Below are 15,125 nucleotides of genomic sequence, written 5' to 3' on the forward strand. Positions count from 1 at the left end.
CTGGCTGAGAGTGAGCAAGAACACAGCGGGGAGGTTCCAGCAAAAGATCAGCAAAGAATCTCAAGCTGTGCTGAAATTCTCTCAGGGTGTTGTCTGCCACAGCTCCTGCCCAACAATTACAGTTCACAGCCACTTCTTGCATGTGCCTTTCTTCCTCCATTGGGGAAGTGCTGGAAAAGAGGTTAAGCTCAAATTTTACTCCTTCTAGCACAAACTGAATCATAGAATGGCTTGAGTTGGAAGTGACCTTAAAGATCATCTTGTTCCACCTCCCTGCTGTGGGCAGGGACACCTTCCACTATCCCAGGTTGCTCCAAACCCCATCCAGCCTGGCCTTGGACACTTCCAGGGATGGGGCAGCCACAGCTTCTCTGGGCAACCTGTGCCAGGGCCTCACCACCCTCACAGGGAAGAATTTTTCCCTAATATCAAATCTTAACCTACACTCTGTCAGTTTGAAGCCATTCCCCTTTCTCCTGTCACTCCAGGCCCTTGTAAATAGTCTCTCTCCATCTTCCTTGTAGGTTCCCTTCAGATGCTGCTGAAGAAGCTGTTTGTAGATATCAGCTCCTCAAATCTATCTGGAGATACTGGATATGTAAATATCCGATTTATACTGTGGTTCTGTCCAGGGGCAACTACACACATTGACTGTAAAAACAACCCTGCAATGAAACAGTTCCTACATGGCAGAGTTCACAGGCTGAAGTGAATCACAAGTGACAGATGTGTGAACAAAGGGACTGCAGGTGACTGCTGAGCAAGTGACAAGTGCAAGTGCAGGTGCCAGCTACAAAATGAGGCACTTGCATATAAAAGGAACAAGGATGCATCAACCTAGTTCCCTGGATGGAGCTGGTGTCTGTGTGAGCACTGGGGTGGAGGAACCAGCCTGCTGCCCCGCTCACCTAAATGAAAAGCACCACAGCAGAACTTTATAGACCAGAGCTGGCTCTTGATGTTGTGAATTCCCGTGTCCTTGGGACTGCTGAGAAAATACATGGAGCATGACTACAGAAAAATGGAACTACTGACAGGATGGGAGCTGAGCATTAACTTCAGCCAGTCTCACCTGTTTTCTTTTTCTTCTACATCGCTCGTACTGCTCAGTCTTCTGGGAGCTATGGTGGCAAGATAGCTCTTGTTGTCTTTATCCTGGTGAAGCAAAACAGGGATTTCAGCTGCACATCTCTTACCCTTCCAGCATGTTCAAATTTTTTCAACTAAGCAAGCATTCTCCTATCTGAGGACAGCTGCTTTAAGGCATTTTCTTGGGCAACAGATACCACAGCATAAAAGTATCAGTTCTGAAAGAGATTTCCTGAGGAACATGCTAGTGAATAAAAGCATTTTCTAACTTACAGAATTAGTTATAAGTCACAGAATCAGAGAATGGCTTGGGTTGGAAGGGACCTCTGGAGGTCATCAAGTCCAGCGCCCTGCCATGGGCAGGGACACCTTCCACTAGACCAGGCTGCTCCAAGCCCCATCCAACCTGGCCTGAACACTTCCAGGGATGGGGCATCTACCTATAGGGTAGTTACAGTTAGTGAATATGTGGGGTGGGAGTAACAAATACAGCTGGTGGATACAGGAGGAATCCCTATAGACAAGAGGGAAGAAGAATTTCCACTGCAGGTATGTGCTACTGTCTGGATTTGGTATTTTCTGGTAAAGAATGGGCCACATCAGACTGGCAGCCCCTGGTCAGGGCCAACCCAGTCCAAACTGAGCACGAATTAGGTGAAAGGGGCAACAAATTCCAGTTCTGGAGGAACAACTGATATGAGAGGAATAATTTTCAAAGGAAAAGAAACAAAGAATGAAGTTATGGATACAAAACTCAGCAATAACTCAAAGGGAAAGTGTCTTAAACACGTGAGGTGAAGTGGGATGCACTAGTGCATCTGTGCTGAAAGCCAGACCTTTTCCTTGTTGTCTAACAGTGCAGATATCCGAGGGCTGGACGAGGAACGATAGATGGAAGCAGCCTTATCTCTCTGTGCCTCACGGGTGGCAGCGACTTCGCTCAACATGTTGTGGCTGCCCGTCTTCCTCAGCCCCAGCCGCCACGACGACGGCGACTCATCCTTCTGCTCCTCCGACCTGCTGAGCCAACTGAACTGCAGAGGAGAAACACGGACATGGGGAAGAAGTGAGAGCACTGCAAGGCACACTCTAAGTTCTGAAAGTGTCTCAACAAGCCCCAGTTTTAGCTGGGCTACACTTGTAAGATGGAGTGACTTTGATTTCCTGCTTTGCTTTAATTACAGGACAGAGCTCAAGGTGAACTCACAGGGATGGAACCTGATGTAGTGCCTCATCCCCAAGGACACACAGTGAAAGGAATCTTGTGTCATTGGGCAGCCTACACAATGCCCTCCTCCAGCTTTGAGGAAAGAATACAAGGAACAATGAAGCTTTTATTAGCACCCTTTTAGGAAGGGGGAATTATTCAGTAAAGGCAGAAACCAAAACCAAGTACTCAAGTCTTTTGGGACTGGCTGCAAATAAACCCCTCACACCAATCAAACTGGAGGGAGTCCAGGAGAATCCACTAAGATCATCAGGGAGCTGGAGCCAGCGACACACTAAGGGGAAGACTGAGGAAACCTGGATTGTTTAGCATGGAAAAGAAAGGATTTAGTTGCTCTGCTACTTCAGGATGGGTTTACAGAGGACATGGAACCAGACTTGTCTACAGTCTACAGTGAAAAGAGAACAGACAAGCTTCAACATGGGAAATCCCTGCTGACATGGAGACATACCACCTGGTAGGAGTGATGCTGCACTGTGACAGGGGGTAAGGAAGCAGAGCATCTCCATCCCCAGAGACCTTTTAATACTCAGCTGAGCTCAGGTAGATCAAAGCATCAGGTCAGGGCTTGAAGTCAGCCCTGCTTCGAGCAGGCAGTTGGGCTGCAGTCTCGCAGAGGGCTCTCCTAGTGCAACCTTTTCTGTGGGCAGGTAACTGCAGACTCTGTACAGAGCACAGAACATGTGCTTTTTGCTACATGAGGCACTTCTGACCAGCATATATCATTCCTTAAAGATACAACTGCTTAAATGCACAACTTCAGCTACGGTTATCAAGTCTTACAAAAAGCTGCCTACTGCCATCAAGAATGAGGCCTGAGCATCACAAGAGATACTTGTACAGGGGCTCAACACCAAGCTGTAAAGGAAATAAAGTAAACAAATTATTGGGAATTATTGGAAAAGTACAGAATACACAACACAGCTCTATGTTACTGCAGGGTACAATCACATCTTTGGTCTCATGCACAGCTCAGCATTAGATGAGAAGGGAAGAGATTCAGAGAAAGGCAACAAGAATGAGCAGAGCAAGAGAGGTTTTGTATGAAGAGATACTCAATATATTAGGAATCTCCAGGCTGAGATCTGTACCAAGGTACATGAAACCCTAAGTGGCACACAGAAGAGTGAATAAGGATCCCTTGGTCCTTCCCATAAAGGAACAATGGGCAGCAAACAAATCTGGCGTGTGGCAGGTTAATGGAACAGGGGCAGGGAGCTCTGTAGGGTTTGTAATTAAGCTGAAGGGCCCTTTGCCCCTGGACATTAGAGGATTCCAATCAAAAAGTGACTGCACAAATTCACAGAGGAAAAATCCAACAGGGGCTACTGAAGACAAAAAGTACCCCGGGTTCAGCAACTCCCTGAAATGTCAACTGCTGGAAGGTGGGACAGGAGTCCTGCAAGATTCTGTCTTCTCTATTTTCTTCTGATGGTCTCTGTGAGGGGCAGGACACTGGGCAGACAAGGCTTTCAGTCAGAGATGATCTAAGCATTATTACACCATATTCTACATGATGTGAACCATCCAGAATAAATGGAGTTACTGTGCAGCTCTGTCCTCAGCCTCAAGACTGCAAAGCTCAAATTACGCCTGCAGTATTTGAGCAATGTTTTCAGCTTATGGTCATTTTAATGCAAATGCAAAGAGTTAATCTGTACTGCACCATTTCTAGCACTTCCAGCCTACTGACCTACACAGCTCTAACACTTTAACGAAGTTTTGATGCTTTCCTCAGAGAAAGCTCAAATCCACAACAAAAGCTGCTGCCTGTAAATTCTGAACAACACAGCATGTCCTAATAACTCCCCAAATGGAGGGCAACAGAAGCACTTGTATTTTCTCATCCAAAGCCCAGTCTGTCAGGGAGAAAAATCAAACAGGTATGAGAAGGTAAAGTAACTGATCTTAAGTGACTGAAGTCAAATCAATAACTGCTCTCCACACAGGCCACCTTCCATACCCTAACAGCCTTATTCTGGGTTAAACATCTCAAAGGAGTGAGACCAAACCTCTGCAGCTGGGAAAAGGTTAACCAAAGTGCTCTCACTTCCCAGTATCCTTCTACCTCTAACAGTTCCACTGCTAAGCCAGCCTGAGTTGAACAATGCCCAGAGGAGCTCTGTTTCATTTGATCTGGATGAGAAATTTCACTGAGTAGCATGTGAAAGATACAAAAAATACAAAACTGTGACTAAGCAAGAAATATTTCCCTCTGACATGCACCCAGTGCTTCAGCTGGGGCCAGGTGCCTGCGTGGCTATTCTCCATGGTCTGGTGCTAAAAGAAACCAGCAGCAGAGGATACCAGTGCTGGGCAGAACAGGGTCTCCTGGTGCCATCTAGCTGAGTGATGTGAGAGCTGGAGGAGTCAGGTAAGACTGCAGTAACTGCTTCACCTTTCAAAGTTCCCATAGTCCAGCTGGCCTGTCAGATGTAAACCTCTGTTTGCTGGGCTGTAACATCACTGAGTCAGCAGGGTTTGGCATGTCTAGGGCACTTGTGATGACACTGCCAAATTCACCACTGATACACCAGCAGGAGTCAGTTCTGATGAAAGATCTCCTGGGAAGAGATTGGCATCAGCCACCTCGGAACTGTTGGCACACAGAGCACGTGCTGTAGGCTGGGTTTCTTGTGAACAGCACAATTTGGTTTGGAAGGTCAGAGATTCAAGAGGAACCTGATGGTACCAACACCCTCCTCGGGGCCAGTCCTACACTGGTATTAACACAGAGATTTAACAGGCTTGCCTAATATCATCCTTTCCTAAATTCAAGTCTTAAACTGCTCTGAAAATTGGTTTCAGAGCATCCATCTCCCAGTAACACCTCCTGCTTCTGAGCACTGCTGAGTCCCCATTGATTCCAAATTCACTTACTCTTCTGGCAGACGCAGTGAAGGAGTTGGGCTCGGTTGGTGGCATTTGCTCAGTGATGCTGGGCCTGGATTCACGGCTGGAGTGGTTGGCAAAGGGCTCTTCCTTCCTCTCTAAAATTTTAAACAAGAAGAGAAACCAAATGTTTCAGTATTGCCCTTCCAAGGCCCATCTTTACATAGAGTGTGCTCTACACTCCAGTTCAGTGCCGTGTGACCTCAGACCCCTCAGGTCACAAGGCTAAGCCAGGCTTTCTGCAAAGAGCTTTCCACTTCCTAAAGAACAGGATAGATACATTTGGCAGGCAAAGCTTTAGAACTTGATCCCCACAGACAAGCAAAATCTTAGCAGAAAGGAGGACAAACAGACTCTTTGTTTTTCACAATTTTGTTCCCTATCTGGGAATGTCCTTCCCTTGCAAAATCTGGGATGAAAAGCAGCACGTGCTGTTCCTGCTGGAGCACATGTGTGTGTTGCAGCCCACAGCCCCAAGTGCCTGGTGTGGGTTTCACTGCACGGGTCTCTGCAGTTGCTTGTGCTGCTGGGCAGAATTTCTGGTCTTCTGCAGCAAAATCCATCTTTCTACAGGAAGCCAGGACTGCTGCCCAACAAAACCCCTTACCAGGGCTCCAAGCAAGCTAAACAATCCCTGTCCAGGCTCACAACTGGCTCCCTGCTCGTCAGACAAGTGCGGCTGTACAGCATTACATTTATTTTTGTATCTATGCACCGAGCTGGACAGAGGAACATCCACCAGACATTACCAGGGCAAAGGAAGCAAAAAGTGTGTCTCAGGCAATAGGTTCAGTTGACAGGAGTGCAAAGGGCTGGAAGATAGACTATTTACCAAAAACCCAGGCACATGCAACGTGCCTGAGAAATGATGTACCTACACTAAATAAAATGTTTTCCTGAGAGCTGTGAGTGCTCACACAAACACGGTTTTGAAAACATAAAGTAATTTTAAGCATAAGCACCCAAACAGTCTTAGCAAATGAGATATGTGCAGGGAATAAAGATCTGCTGTTCCACACTTGGAGCAGTTTGGGGTGGAGCATCTGGGAGGACAGCACCTCGGAGCATGAAGATCAGTCTTTCTGAAACAAATGTTCTCAGTCCTACAAAAAAAAGGATTCAAAGGACATGGAAAACAGAAAAGAGCAAGTCAAGAGAAACATTTAAAAATAACAGGCAGTGAGCAGGACTGACAGAGCCTGAATTAAAGTGGCAAAGACAGAATCATGGAATCTGAGCAGGAAAGGACCCACAAGGATCATCAAGTCCAATTCCTGGTCCTGTACAGAACACCCCAACAGTCCCACCCTGTCCCTGAGAGCATTGTCCAAACACTCCTTGAGCTCTGGCAGCCTTGGGGCCATGACCACTGCCCTGGGGAGCCTGTTCAGTGCCCGACCACCCTCTGGGGGAAGAATCTTTTCCTAACATCAAACCTAACCCTTTCCTGACACAGCTCCAGCCACTCCCTTGGGTGCGTGTGAGACTGAAATCTCAACCACTTTCCCTCTCCGTGTTGTCTCAGAACTTCCATCCAAGTCATCTCAGAAGAGGATTCCAGTTCTGGAGCCAGACACTCAGGTGCTCTGTCACACAGCCCTTTGGGAAAGGGGCCACAGGTCACTCATTCCTCCTGGCAGGCCCAGCTTGGCACACTTGGCATCTGCATCCAAGGAAACGCACACGGACAAGGAACAACACTCTGCCATGTGCTGATTGCTTGAGCCTGAGGCCTGTAAACCAGAGGGCACTGCAGGAGGGGAAGGCTGCACCAGGCTGTGCAGGCTGGGTGGTGGGGACTGGGAACCTGCTCTGGAAGTACATAGTGCAGAGGTCGCTTTTAAGGTCAAGCCTAACTAGAAGGGCACAGGCTTAAGTGGTAATGACAGGTTGGGAAGAGCTCTAACTATGAGCAATGTGACTGAAGGGAGTTGATTGCAGAAGCAGAACAGGCTGAAGGACTCTGTGCTGGCAGCAGGAGATGGCACAGTCATGGGCAGCATTAGCTTCGGGGCAGGGTCCCACACTTTATTTTACTGACATTTCAGCAATAAACATGACAAATTCCAGTCAAGGGAAACTGCTGAGGATTACTTCGACGTCCCCCAAAAATTTGGTGAGAGTAAAAATTAATTTTTCTAATTCCTTTCTCTTAAGGAATTTCTAATTCCTTTCTCTTAGAGTTTTTGTTTGGTTGGTTTTTAAACAAAACAACACTGAAAGCTTCCCTAGCCTGCTTTAATTCCCAATAATTACATATTGTAATAGTTCCCAGCACAGATAATGACCACAGAATTTTATACTGATCTTTCTCTTGTTTATATACAACCCAATTCCAAATTAATTGTCCTCAAGATGAATAAAGTGGCATTAATGCTCTTTGTTTGAAGAACAGAAACTTCTTACAGATTGTCAGAAATGCTACTCGGAAGCCTTCCAGCAATTTCACTTCTTCCCTCATCCAATTTCTTCCTCCCACAGTCCCTGTGAATTCAACAAATTGATCACAACCTGAGACTCTTCAAAACACACCTCAAACTAAACTTGTGTTACACTGCTGGCCTCGACACGTCCTGCTTTATGCTGAGTTACGAAGGAGGTGGAATTTTTGGGTTCAAAAAGATCACTCAGAATATTTTTATTTTTCTTCATCTGGACTTCGAACACTTCAGAACAACTGTCATCACCAATGTGTTCAGCACTTCTCAGAATGACACAGCTATGGGGATATTTAAGGAAATGAAGAGGAATAAGGAAATAATTTCCGTGTTTTCATACCCATGTCTTCTTTACCATCCAAGCATTTAAAATGTTGAGCAGATAATCCTGGAACCACAGAATATCAGAATGGTTTGGGTTGAAAGGGACCTTAAAGTTCATCTTGTTCTGCCCCTGCCATGGGCAAGGACACCTCCCACTAGCCCAGGTTGCTCCAAGCCCTGTCCAACCTGGCCTTGGACACTTCTAGGGGCAGCCACAGCTTCTCTGGGCAACCTGTGCCAGGGCCTCCCCACCCTCACAGGGAAGGATTTCTTCCCAGTATCCCATCCAACCCTGCCCTCTGGCAGTGGGGACACATTCCTCTTGTCCTGTCACTCCAGGTCCTTGTAAATAGTCTCTCTCCATCTTTCCTCTACGTTCCCTTCGGGTCCTGGAAAGCAGCAATTAGGTCTCCCTGGAGCTTCTCTTCTCCATACTGAACAATCCCGGTTCTCTCAGCCTTTCCTCACAGCAGGGCTGCTCCATCCCTCCAATCAGCTTGGTGGCCTCCTCTGGACTTGCTCCAGCAGCTCCATGTCCTTCCTCTGCAGGGTCCCCAGAGCTGGAGGCAGCTCTGCAGGTGGGGTCTCACCTGAGCAGGGCAGAGGGGCAGAATTTCCCCCTCCCCTGCTGCCCCCGCTGTGGGATCAGCCCAGCACACAGTTGTCTGTCCTTGAAACCAGTAACACACTGACATTTATAATTTTCATTATCAAAAGCTATAACTGACAACCGTGTCTCCAGCCAGCTGGGCAAGTCCGTGTTCATTCTATCAGAGACTTGAGAAGTTTACAAGGTGGGCTTTCAACTCTGATGGAACTGTCTCAAAGGAGCCATTAATCTCTCCAGGAAAGTAGAGCACAGGTAACAAAGCCTGAAGCCTGAAGCTTAATCATTACTTGAGTGCTTTTTGTTTTCCATTTGTATTGGCTTGAGTGGTTTGACATAGATTCCTATAATGTGCTTTGCTCAGTGAATTAATGCAATAAAAAGACCTGTTCTGGCTTTACACAAAATTTAATGGTGACTGCTGTGGATCTTTCCTTGCTGAAGGATCTCAGGCTGTTCCTGACTCAGTTAAACCCCACGCAGCTCCAGGTCTTACAGGGCTCTGTACATTTGAGGTGTTTTGGTCGAACTCCCATCATGTTTAAAAGGATTACAAGGTTTGGCACACAACTACAAAGCTATAATTTATACAGATATAATTTATATATGTAGAAATAAACATATATATTAAAAAATAATACATATATATAATCAGGGAAAACCCCTGATTTATGGAGCAAATAATATATGACTTCTACTGTGTGTCTGTTTCTACCACTGACTTCTCCACTAGATCTGCTTGATTTAAAAGCCAAAAGATTACTTCCCTGTGCTACTGTCATGCCCACATGTTCCTGTCATGGTGTAACACCAGCTCTGGGAGGAGCAGCCAGGATTCTCCACCCCTCTCACCCTGCCATAGCAGCATTAATGACACAATCAGATCACAGGTGAAAATTTCACTGGCACAGAAGCAGGACAAAACTTTAAACTGCACTTCTCTGCAAGGACTTATGTATTAGGATATTGGGATATAGGTCAAGTAAGCTGATGTTAAAAGTAATTTCACCATTAAACACATCACAGACCAAGATCCATCTGTGTTTGCAGAATATTAAGTAGAAGTTAGTCTCAGCTTACTGTAAAATTAAGTATCTTTATTTAAACTTTCTGTGCTGCACATAAACACTTTTTAAAGTAATTAAGGAAGCCATAGAAATTATGGAAAATGAATGGGAGTAAGATGCCAGCAATATGTTATAATGTAAAGGCTAATGTGACTCTATCACTTAATCTTTATTTTCCACTATGTTTTGCAACTATTATACATCACACTCAGGAAAAAAAAAGTTCCTCATCTCTGTAATTACCCAGAACAGCTTCAGCCCTTTGTTTCATGTCTGTAATCCAAACACAACAGGTTATTGCTTTCCTACACCTTCATTTGCTTTCCTACCATCCTGCAGTACCTGAAGGGTTTATCTTGAACTGGGCCAAAAAGAAAAAACCCTCCTGTTTAAGAACAAACTATGAACAATGTGTTACCTCAAGCAGAAAGCGAATAGGATGTGCAGGATTTTTGTTTTAAAAAAATTATGCTGACCTGGGAGTCAGCATTTGGATCAGCTATTTTAGCACACGGGCTACTGATTTCTCCATATTCTGTACATATACACTGGAATGCTAATTATTAAATCCAAGAGATTATTAAATCTAAGTCTTACCTGACTCCTTTTCAGCATCCGATTCTGAAACTTCATCTTCAGCTTCTTCCTCCTCTTCAGAACTAGAACTACTTGAGTCCTTGTTCTCTTCCTCCATTTCCATGGACTTCAGCGTGTCTTCCTCATAAAGAATCTTCTCTTTGCTGCAAAATATAGAAATTTTAAGGCCTACCCCAGGCGAGTGAGTTAGAATTCTGAGTTCTACTTCTCGGGAACACACAGACATGATTTACTACATATAGAACAAGCATAGGACAAAAATCCATCTACAGATTCAACACCCCAGCATTTCCAGCACGGGCCATTTGCCATGCATTCCACTGCCAGTCTCACATTTTGTAAATCTGCAAGCATTTTTACCATCAAAAAAAAAAGTGGTCTCTCATTTCTTAGAGCCACCCAACCCAGCAGCTGTAGGGCTCCGTGCAACAGAAGGTGCAGCTCTCAGCTCAAAGCTCTAACTGATCCTCAGCCAGAGCAGGAGAACCAAGCACCAGCCCAACCCCTTGTTCCACCACTCAGTGGGTGTGTTAGGAAACAACTAAAATTGTATTTGAGAGAGCTCAAACTTAAAAAAAAACCCCACGAAATGAACAGCAGTGAACTGTTTTTGACCCAGCTGAGGCCAGCTGGCTGTGACAGATGAAGCTGCTCTCCCATTACTCCCTGGGCAGCTCCTTTTCAAATAAGAGGGAGAGACTTACTTGGTGAAGAGTCTGCTTTGAGGCTTCCCGTTCATGTCAGCTTCAATCAGCTTATTCCTCGTCTCCTTCTCACTTCGCAACTGTCAAAAAGCCCAGGAAGATTGGGGGAGGAATGAGAAGAGACATGTTAACCAGCCACCTCAGCACAATCCAATCATCACCACAGCACAAGGTCAGCCCAGCCTCACTAGACCAAAAATCCTGTGGATTTGTTTAACAAGCCAATTCAACAGCAGCACATCTGCAAGGGCACTGTGAGCTTTGGACTCGAGTTCTGTCAGAGCACGGCCACACACCCAGCAGGTCCTCACACTGCAACATGAACCCTTCAAAGACACCTGCAAAAGTCCCTGCCCAGACCCAGAGACAAACCCTGACTGCTGCCCTGACTGTTGTGGGCTCCCTGTCCCTGGAAGTGTTCCAGGCCAGGCTGGATGGGACTTGGAACAACCTGGTCTAGTGGAAGGTGTCCCTGCCCATGGCAGAGGGTGGAACTACAAGAACTTCAAAGTTCCTTCCAACCCAAACCATTCTGTGACCGTGCTGGAGGTCTGCCCACACGTGTGTGTGCCCATGAAATCAGGCTGGAGTCAGTTAAGAATTCGCTGCCTTTGTAGCTATTATTGACTTGTTCTCAGAGGAAAACATTCAAGTCAGGATGGGTCACTTCTTAAATCTCTCAAATGCATGAAGTCATTGCACAAGAACACCTGGGATCACCACAGCAATGGAAACATTTTGTCCAGAGAGTAGCAATATTAATTTCGCCAACATTAATGGACAAAATAGTTCCCAAAAATCATTTTAGTACCTTCCAGAAGCCCAGACGTAGCTGAGACAGAAGAAGAGATGGCAGAGGCTAAATTTAAGGCTAGCTCTGTTCTGTTGTGGCTCACAAAGTTACTCTTTCTCTTCTGACAGGAGCTGATGACACCAGACACTGGAAGCAAAAGCTCTGCAAATTCTGAATCACAGAATCTCAGAATTCTTTGGGTTGGAAGGGACCTTAAAAATCACCCAGTTCTACCCCCTGCCACGGGCAGGGACACCTTCCACTATCCCAGGTTGCTCCAAGCCCTGTCCAACCTGGTCTTGGACACTTCCAGGGATGGGGCAGCCACAGCTTCTCTGGGCAACCTGTGAAGTAGGAAAAGCTACACGGATTCCAGCAAAGAGCCAAAATTTGGAGTACAGCACATTGTTAACCAGACCAAATTGCTGGAGCACAGCAAAGGGAAGTGCAGGAAACAGCCCACTCTATTCATAGGGACGGGGAGAAAAATCCAAACCCAAACCAAAATATTGCTTCCAGCAAACAAAAATCCCCTCTGCTCTCCAATAACAGCAGCACATCTTTAAGCAAGGAGGGCACAGTGTTCTGCCTCAGGCTTTAGAGTAAAAAAAATCTGATTTGAGAGCCATTTTCAAAGTGAAATAATGACTTAGAGCAATGTCATGGAATTGCCTGTTTTGTCCTTAACAAAGGTGAGGTTTCTATTTTTAAATGATAAAAATGGCACATGAAAAACGCACATGATAAAATGGCATTTCCATTAAAAAATCATATCCACTAGAAAAAAGAAGTGGGATACAATCTGGATTCTTCTGCCCAGTTCTACACTGAATGAATAAATGGAAAAGGCCCTTATATAGTGCTGCTGTATAGAGAACAGAAGGGTTGTAGCCCCTGCAAAACAGCCCTAAAAATGGGTGAGCACCCAATCAAAAAATTCTTCTTGTTGTCTTTCTTTTTCTTTGCTTTAAAGAAGAGCAGTTATCTGCAGAATCCTGGGGTAGTGAGAGAGGAGGGAATCAAAAATACAACCCTGATAGTATTTATCAACACCTCATTTAGGGAGAAGCTGATTAATTTTTAAGAAGTTCCTGTGAATGTTAAGGCTGCTATTTGAGGATGGCAGCAGCTGTGTTGTGATCAGAGCTGGAGTTCTAACCACCCACATTGTCAGTTCCTCAAAATACTTTCCTGGGGTTTATCAGCACTGTTCTCATTCTGTCTGTTTCTGAATCCAACCTTTTAAATAATAAAAATTTTTAATTTCTTTTAAAGAAGCTTGTCTTGTTTTGTGGAAGCATCCAAATGAGAGAATTGAGTAGATCAAATAAAATAGGAAAAAATCCAATCCAAAACTAACTTTCTGGCCTTATGTTGGTCAAGATATATTTTTGTTTTCCTTTTTTTATGGCAACTTGTGGCTTATAACCCCCTCCAGCATCTCCACTGCACTATGGAATGGCAGTTTTGAATAATATGGCTTTGAAATCTCCCATCTTTTCAGAATTCCCTGAAGTTTATAATTTCTTCTCCCTCAATCCAAAGCCTCCCTATTGTAAGAGAGGCAGACATGGTAACAGAACTTTCTCAATGCTGATAGTGTATTTCCTTGGATGCAAACATAAAGTGGACTTGGGAAATCACTCATTAGGAACAGAGCAGTTTGATGCTAGAGAGGGTTTGATGCCAGCAAACTGCAGGATAATAACAATCCCAAAGGTGAACTGCACATTCCTTACCAGTTCACATAACTCTGCATGCCAGCACACTACTGACCTTCTTGCTGCAGTCTGGATTCCCAGCTATTAAAAATATTGCTGTGATTAAAGATTGCAAACGACTAACAAAAAAAAAATAGCAGGGCCTCAGCTTCCTGAATCTGTTGGCACCATATGTTTTGGAGAAGACCTGTGTGTGGAAAGGTAATTGGAGAGGTGGAAAATGATCTCCAGAAACTCACCACAGTCTGTTTCTTCTGCAGCATTTCTAAATGCTCCACGAGTCCCTCATCAGCCACGTCGAAGGGCGTCTGGCCCTGGCGCAGTGAGAGAACACAAGAGGGTATCTGATATGGCATGGTGGTGACAGTCAAAAAAAGCACTATTTACCAGTGAACATACATCACATCCTCCCTCCCCAGAAGGTGAGGGACACTTGGTCCAGAGCAGGGAAACCCATGTGACAGTGACCACAGATCACAGATCATGTTCACACCTAAGATCATGTTCATGTTTGGTGAGCAACCTTTCACATGGCAGGGCAGCTCCCTGGTTGCTGCTGCTCAAATCCAACAGCTAGGACTTAAATAGTTTAGTTTCCAGGTTTCCAAAAATGACACTCTTGTACTGAGAAAGAATATGATCAACCTGTTGGTAGGTGGATATCAGGAAAAGATTATTCCCCTCAAGGATGGTGGGGCACTCAACAGGCTCCCCAGGGCAGTGCTCACGACCCCAAACCTGCCAAGGAGCTCAAGGAGTGTTTGGACAAAGCTCTCAGGGTGGGATTTTGGGGTGTCCTGTGCAGGGCCACAAGTTGGACTGATGCAGCTCAGGAGATTCCATGATTCTAGGTTACTGTATCATCATGTATTTAAACCTCCTGAGAGGCTGCCAGCCAACAGCCTGCCAAAAAATTTGGGATCCACTTGCACATCTATGGGCATCTATAAACTAAAACAAACCAGAAAAATTACTCTGGGGCACAAACCAAGAAATCAGTTACATTTTCAGCATAACTAAAGCTCTAATAGCTATTTAATTACCAACATGCAATGAAACCTGATGGCCAGGGATCAAAGAAATGCAGGGAGCCTGGGCCACCTGACCCAGCAAGGAGACAGTCCTGGTTTGGAAGGACAAAGTAATGCAGCAAATACAACTGTGTCTGTTTCTTTTCAAGTCTGGCATGATAAAAACCCCACACACATCCTGAACACTTTGGAAAAGCACCTGGTGGCACTTAAAACAGAAAATATTCCCCGTATTTTGGGTGCCAAAGAGCTCCTCAGGACAAAATGGCTCCTCAGAGAGGCATTTTGATTCCAGTAGTCTCCAACAGAGGCAGATGCCCCCAAACACACAGGGCCATGTTTCTCTTACCACGTTCTCCCACCTGCCCTTCAGCCCCCGGGGCTGTTCCAAGCACATCCAACCTCCTCTCCTCCCCCAGGAGCTGCCATGGCACATCTGAGCCTGCTCCAGGGGGAAGCAGCTCAAAGACCAACGTGGACACTCCAGCAAGGAGGGGAACACCAAGAACAGCCCTGGACAAGCTCTTGAAAATCCAAGGGCTCTTCAAGGAGAAACTTGTAACTATCAGGATGGAAAAGGAATGGTTCTTCTTTTCTTTTCTTCCATCTTATTTTTCTTTACTAATTTATTACA

General features: G+C 45.4%; 1 protein-coding gene across 8 annotated transcripts in view; it reads right to left on the reverse strand.

The window, feature by feature from the left end:
- The window catches only part of PPP1R12B (protein phosphatase 1 regulatory subunit 12B), a 132,043-nt gene that overhangs the window by 74,291 nt on the left and 42,627 nt on the right, over positions 1-15,125 (reverse strand). For all 8 annotated transcript variants that reach the window (XM_064635689.1, XM_064635690.1, XM_064635693.1 and 5 more), the window contains exons 6-11: positions 13,700-13,774; positions 10,947-11,026; positions 10,243-10,385; positions 5,198-5,307; positions 1,926-2,123; positions 1,073-1,155 (exon numbers count right to left, since the gene is read on the reverse strand). In XM_064635689.1, the coding sequence (XP_064491759.1) occupies positions 1,073-1,155; positions 1,926-2,123; positions 5,198-5,307; positions 10,243-10,385; positions 10,947-11,026; positions 13,700-13,774 (689 nt within the window). The remainder of the gene's footprint in view (positions 1-1,072; positions 1,156-1,925; positions 2,124-5,197; positions 5,308-10,242; positions 10,386-10,946; positions 11,027-13,699; positions 13,775-15,125) is intronic.

The sequence above is a fragment of the Pseudopipra pipra genome, chromosome 25 (assembly GCF_036250125.1).
Source record: "Pseudopipra pipra isolate bDixPip1 chromosome 25, bDixPip1.hap1, whole genome shotgun sequence".
NCBI lineage: Eukaryota > Metazoa > Chordata > Aves > Passeriformes > Pipridae > Pseudopipra > Pseudopipra pipra.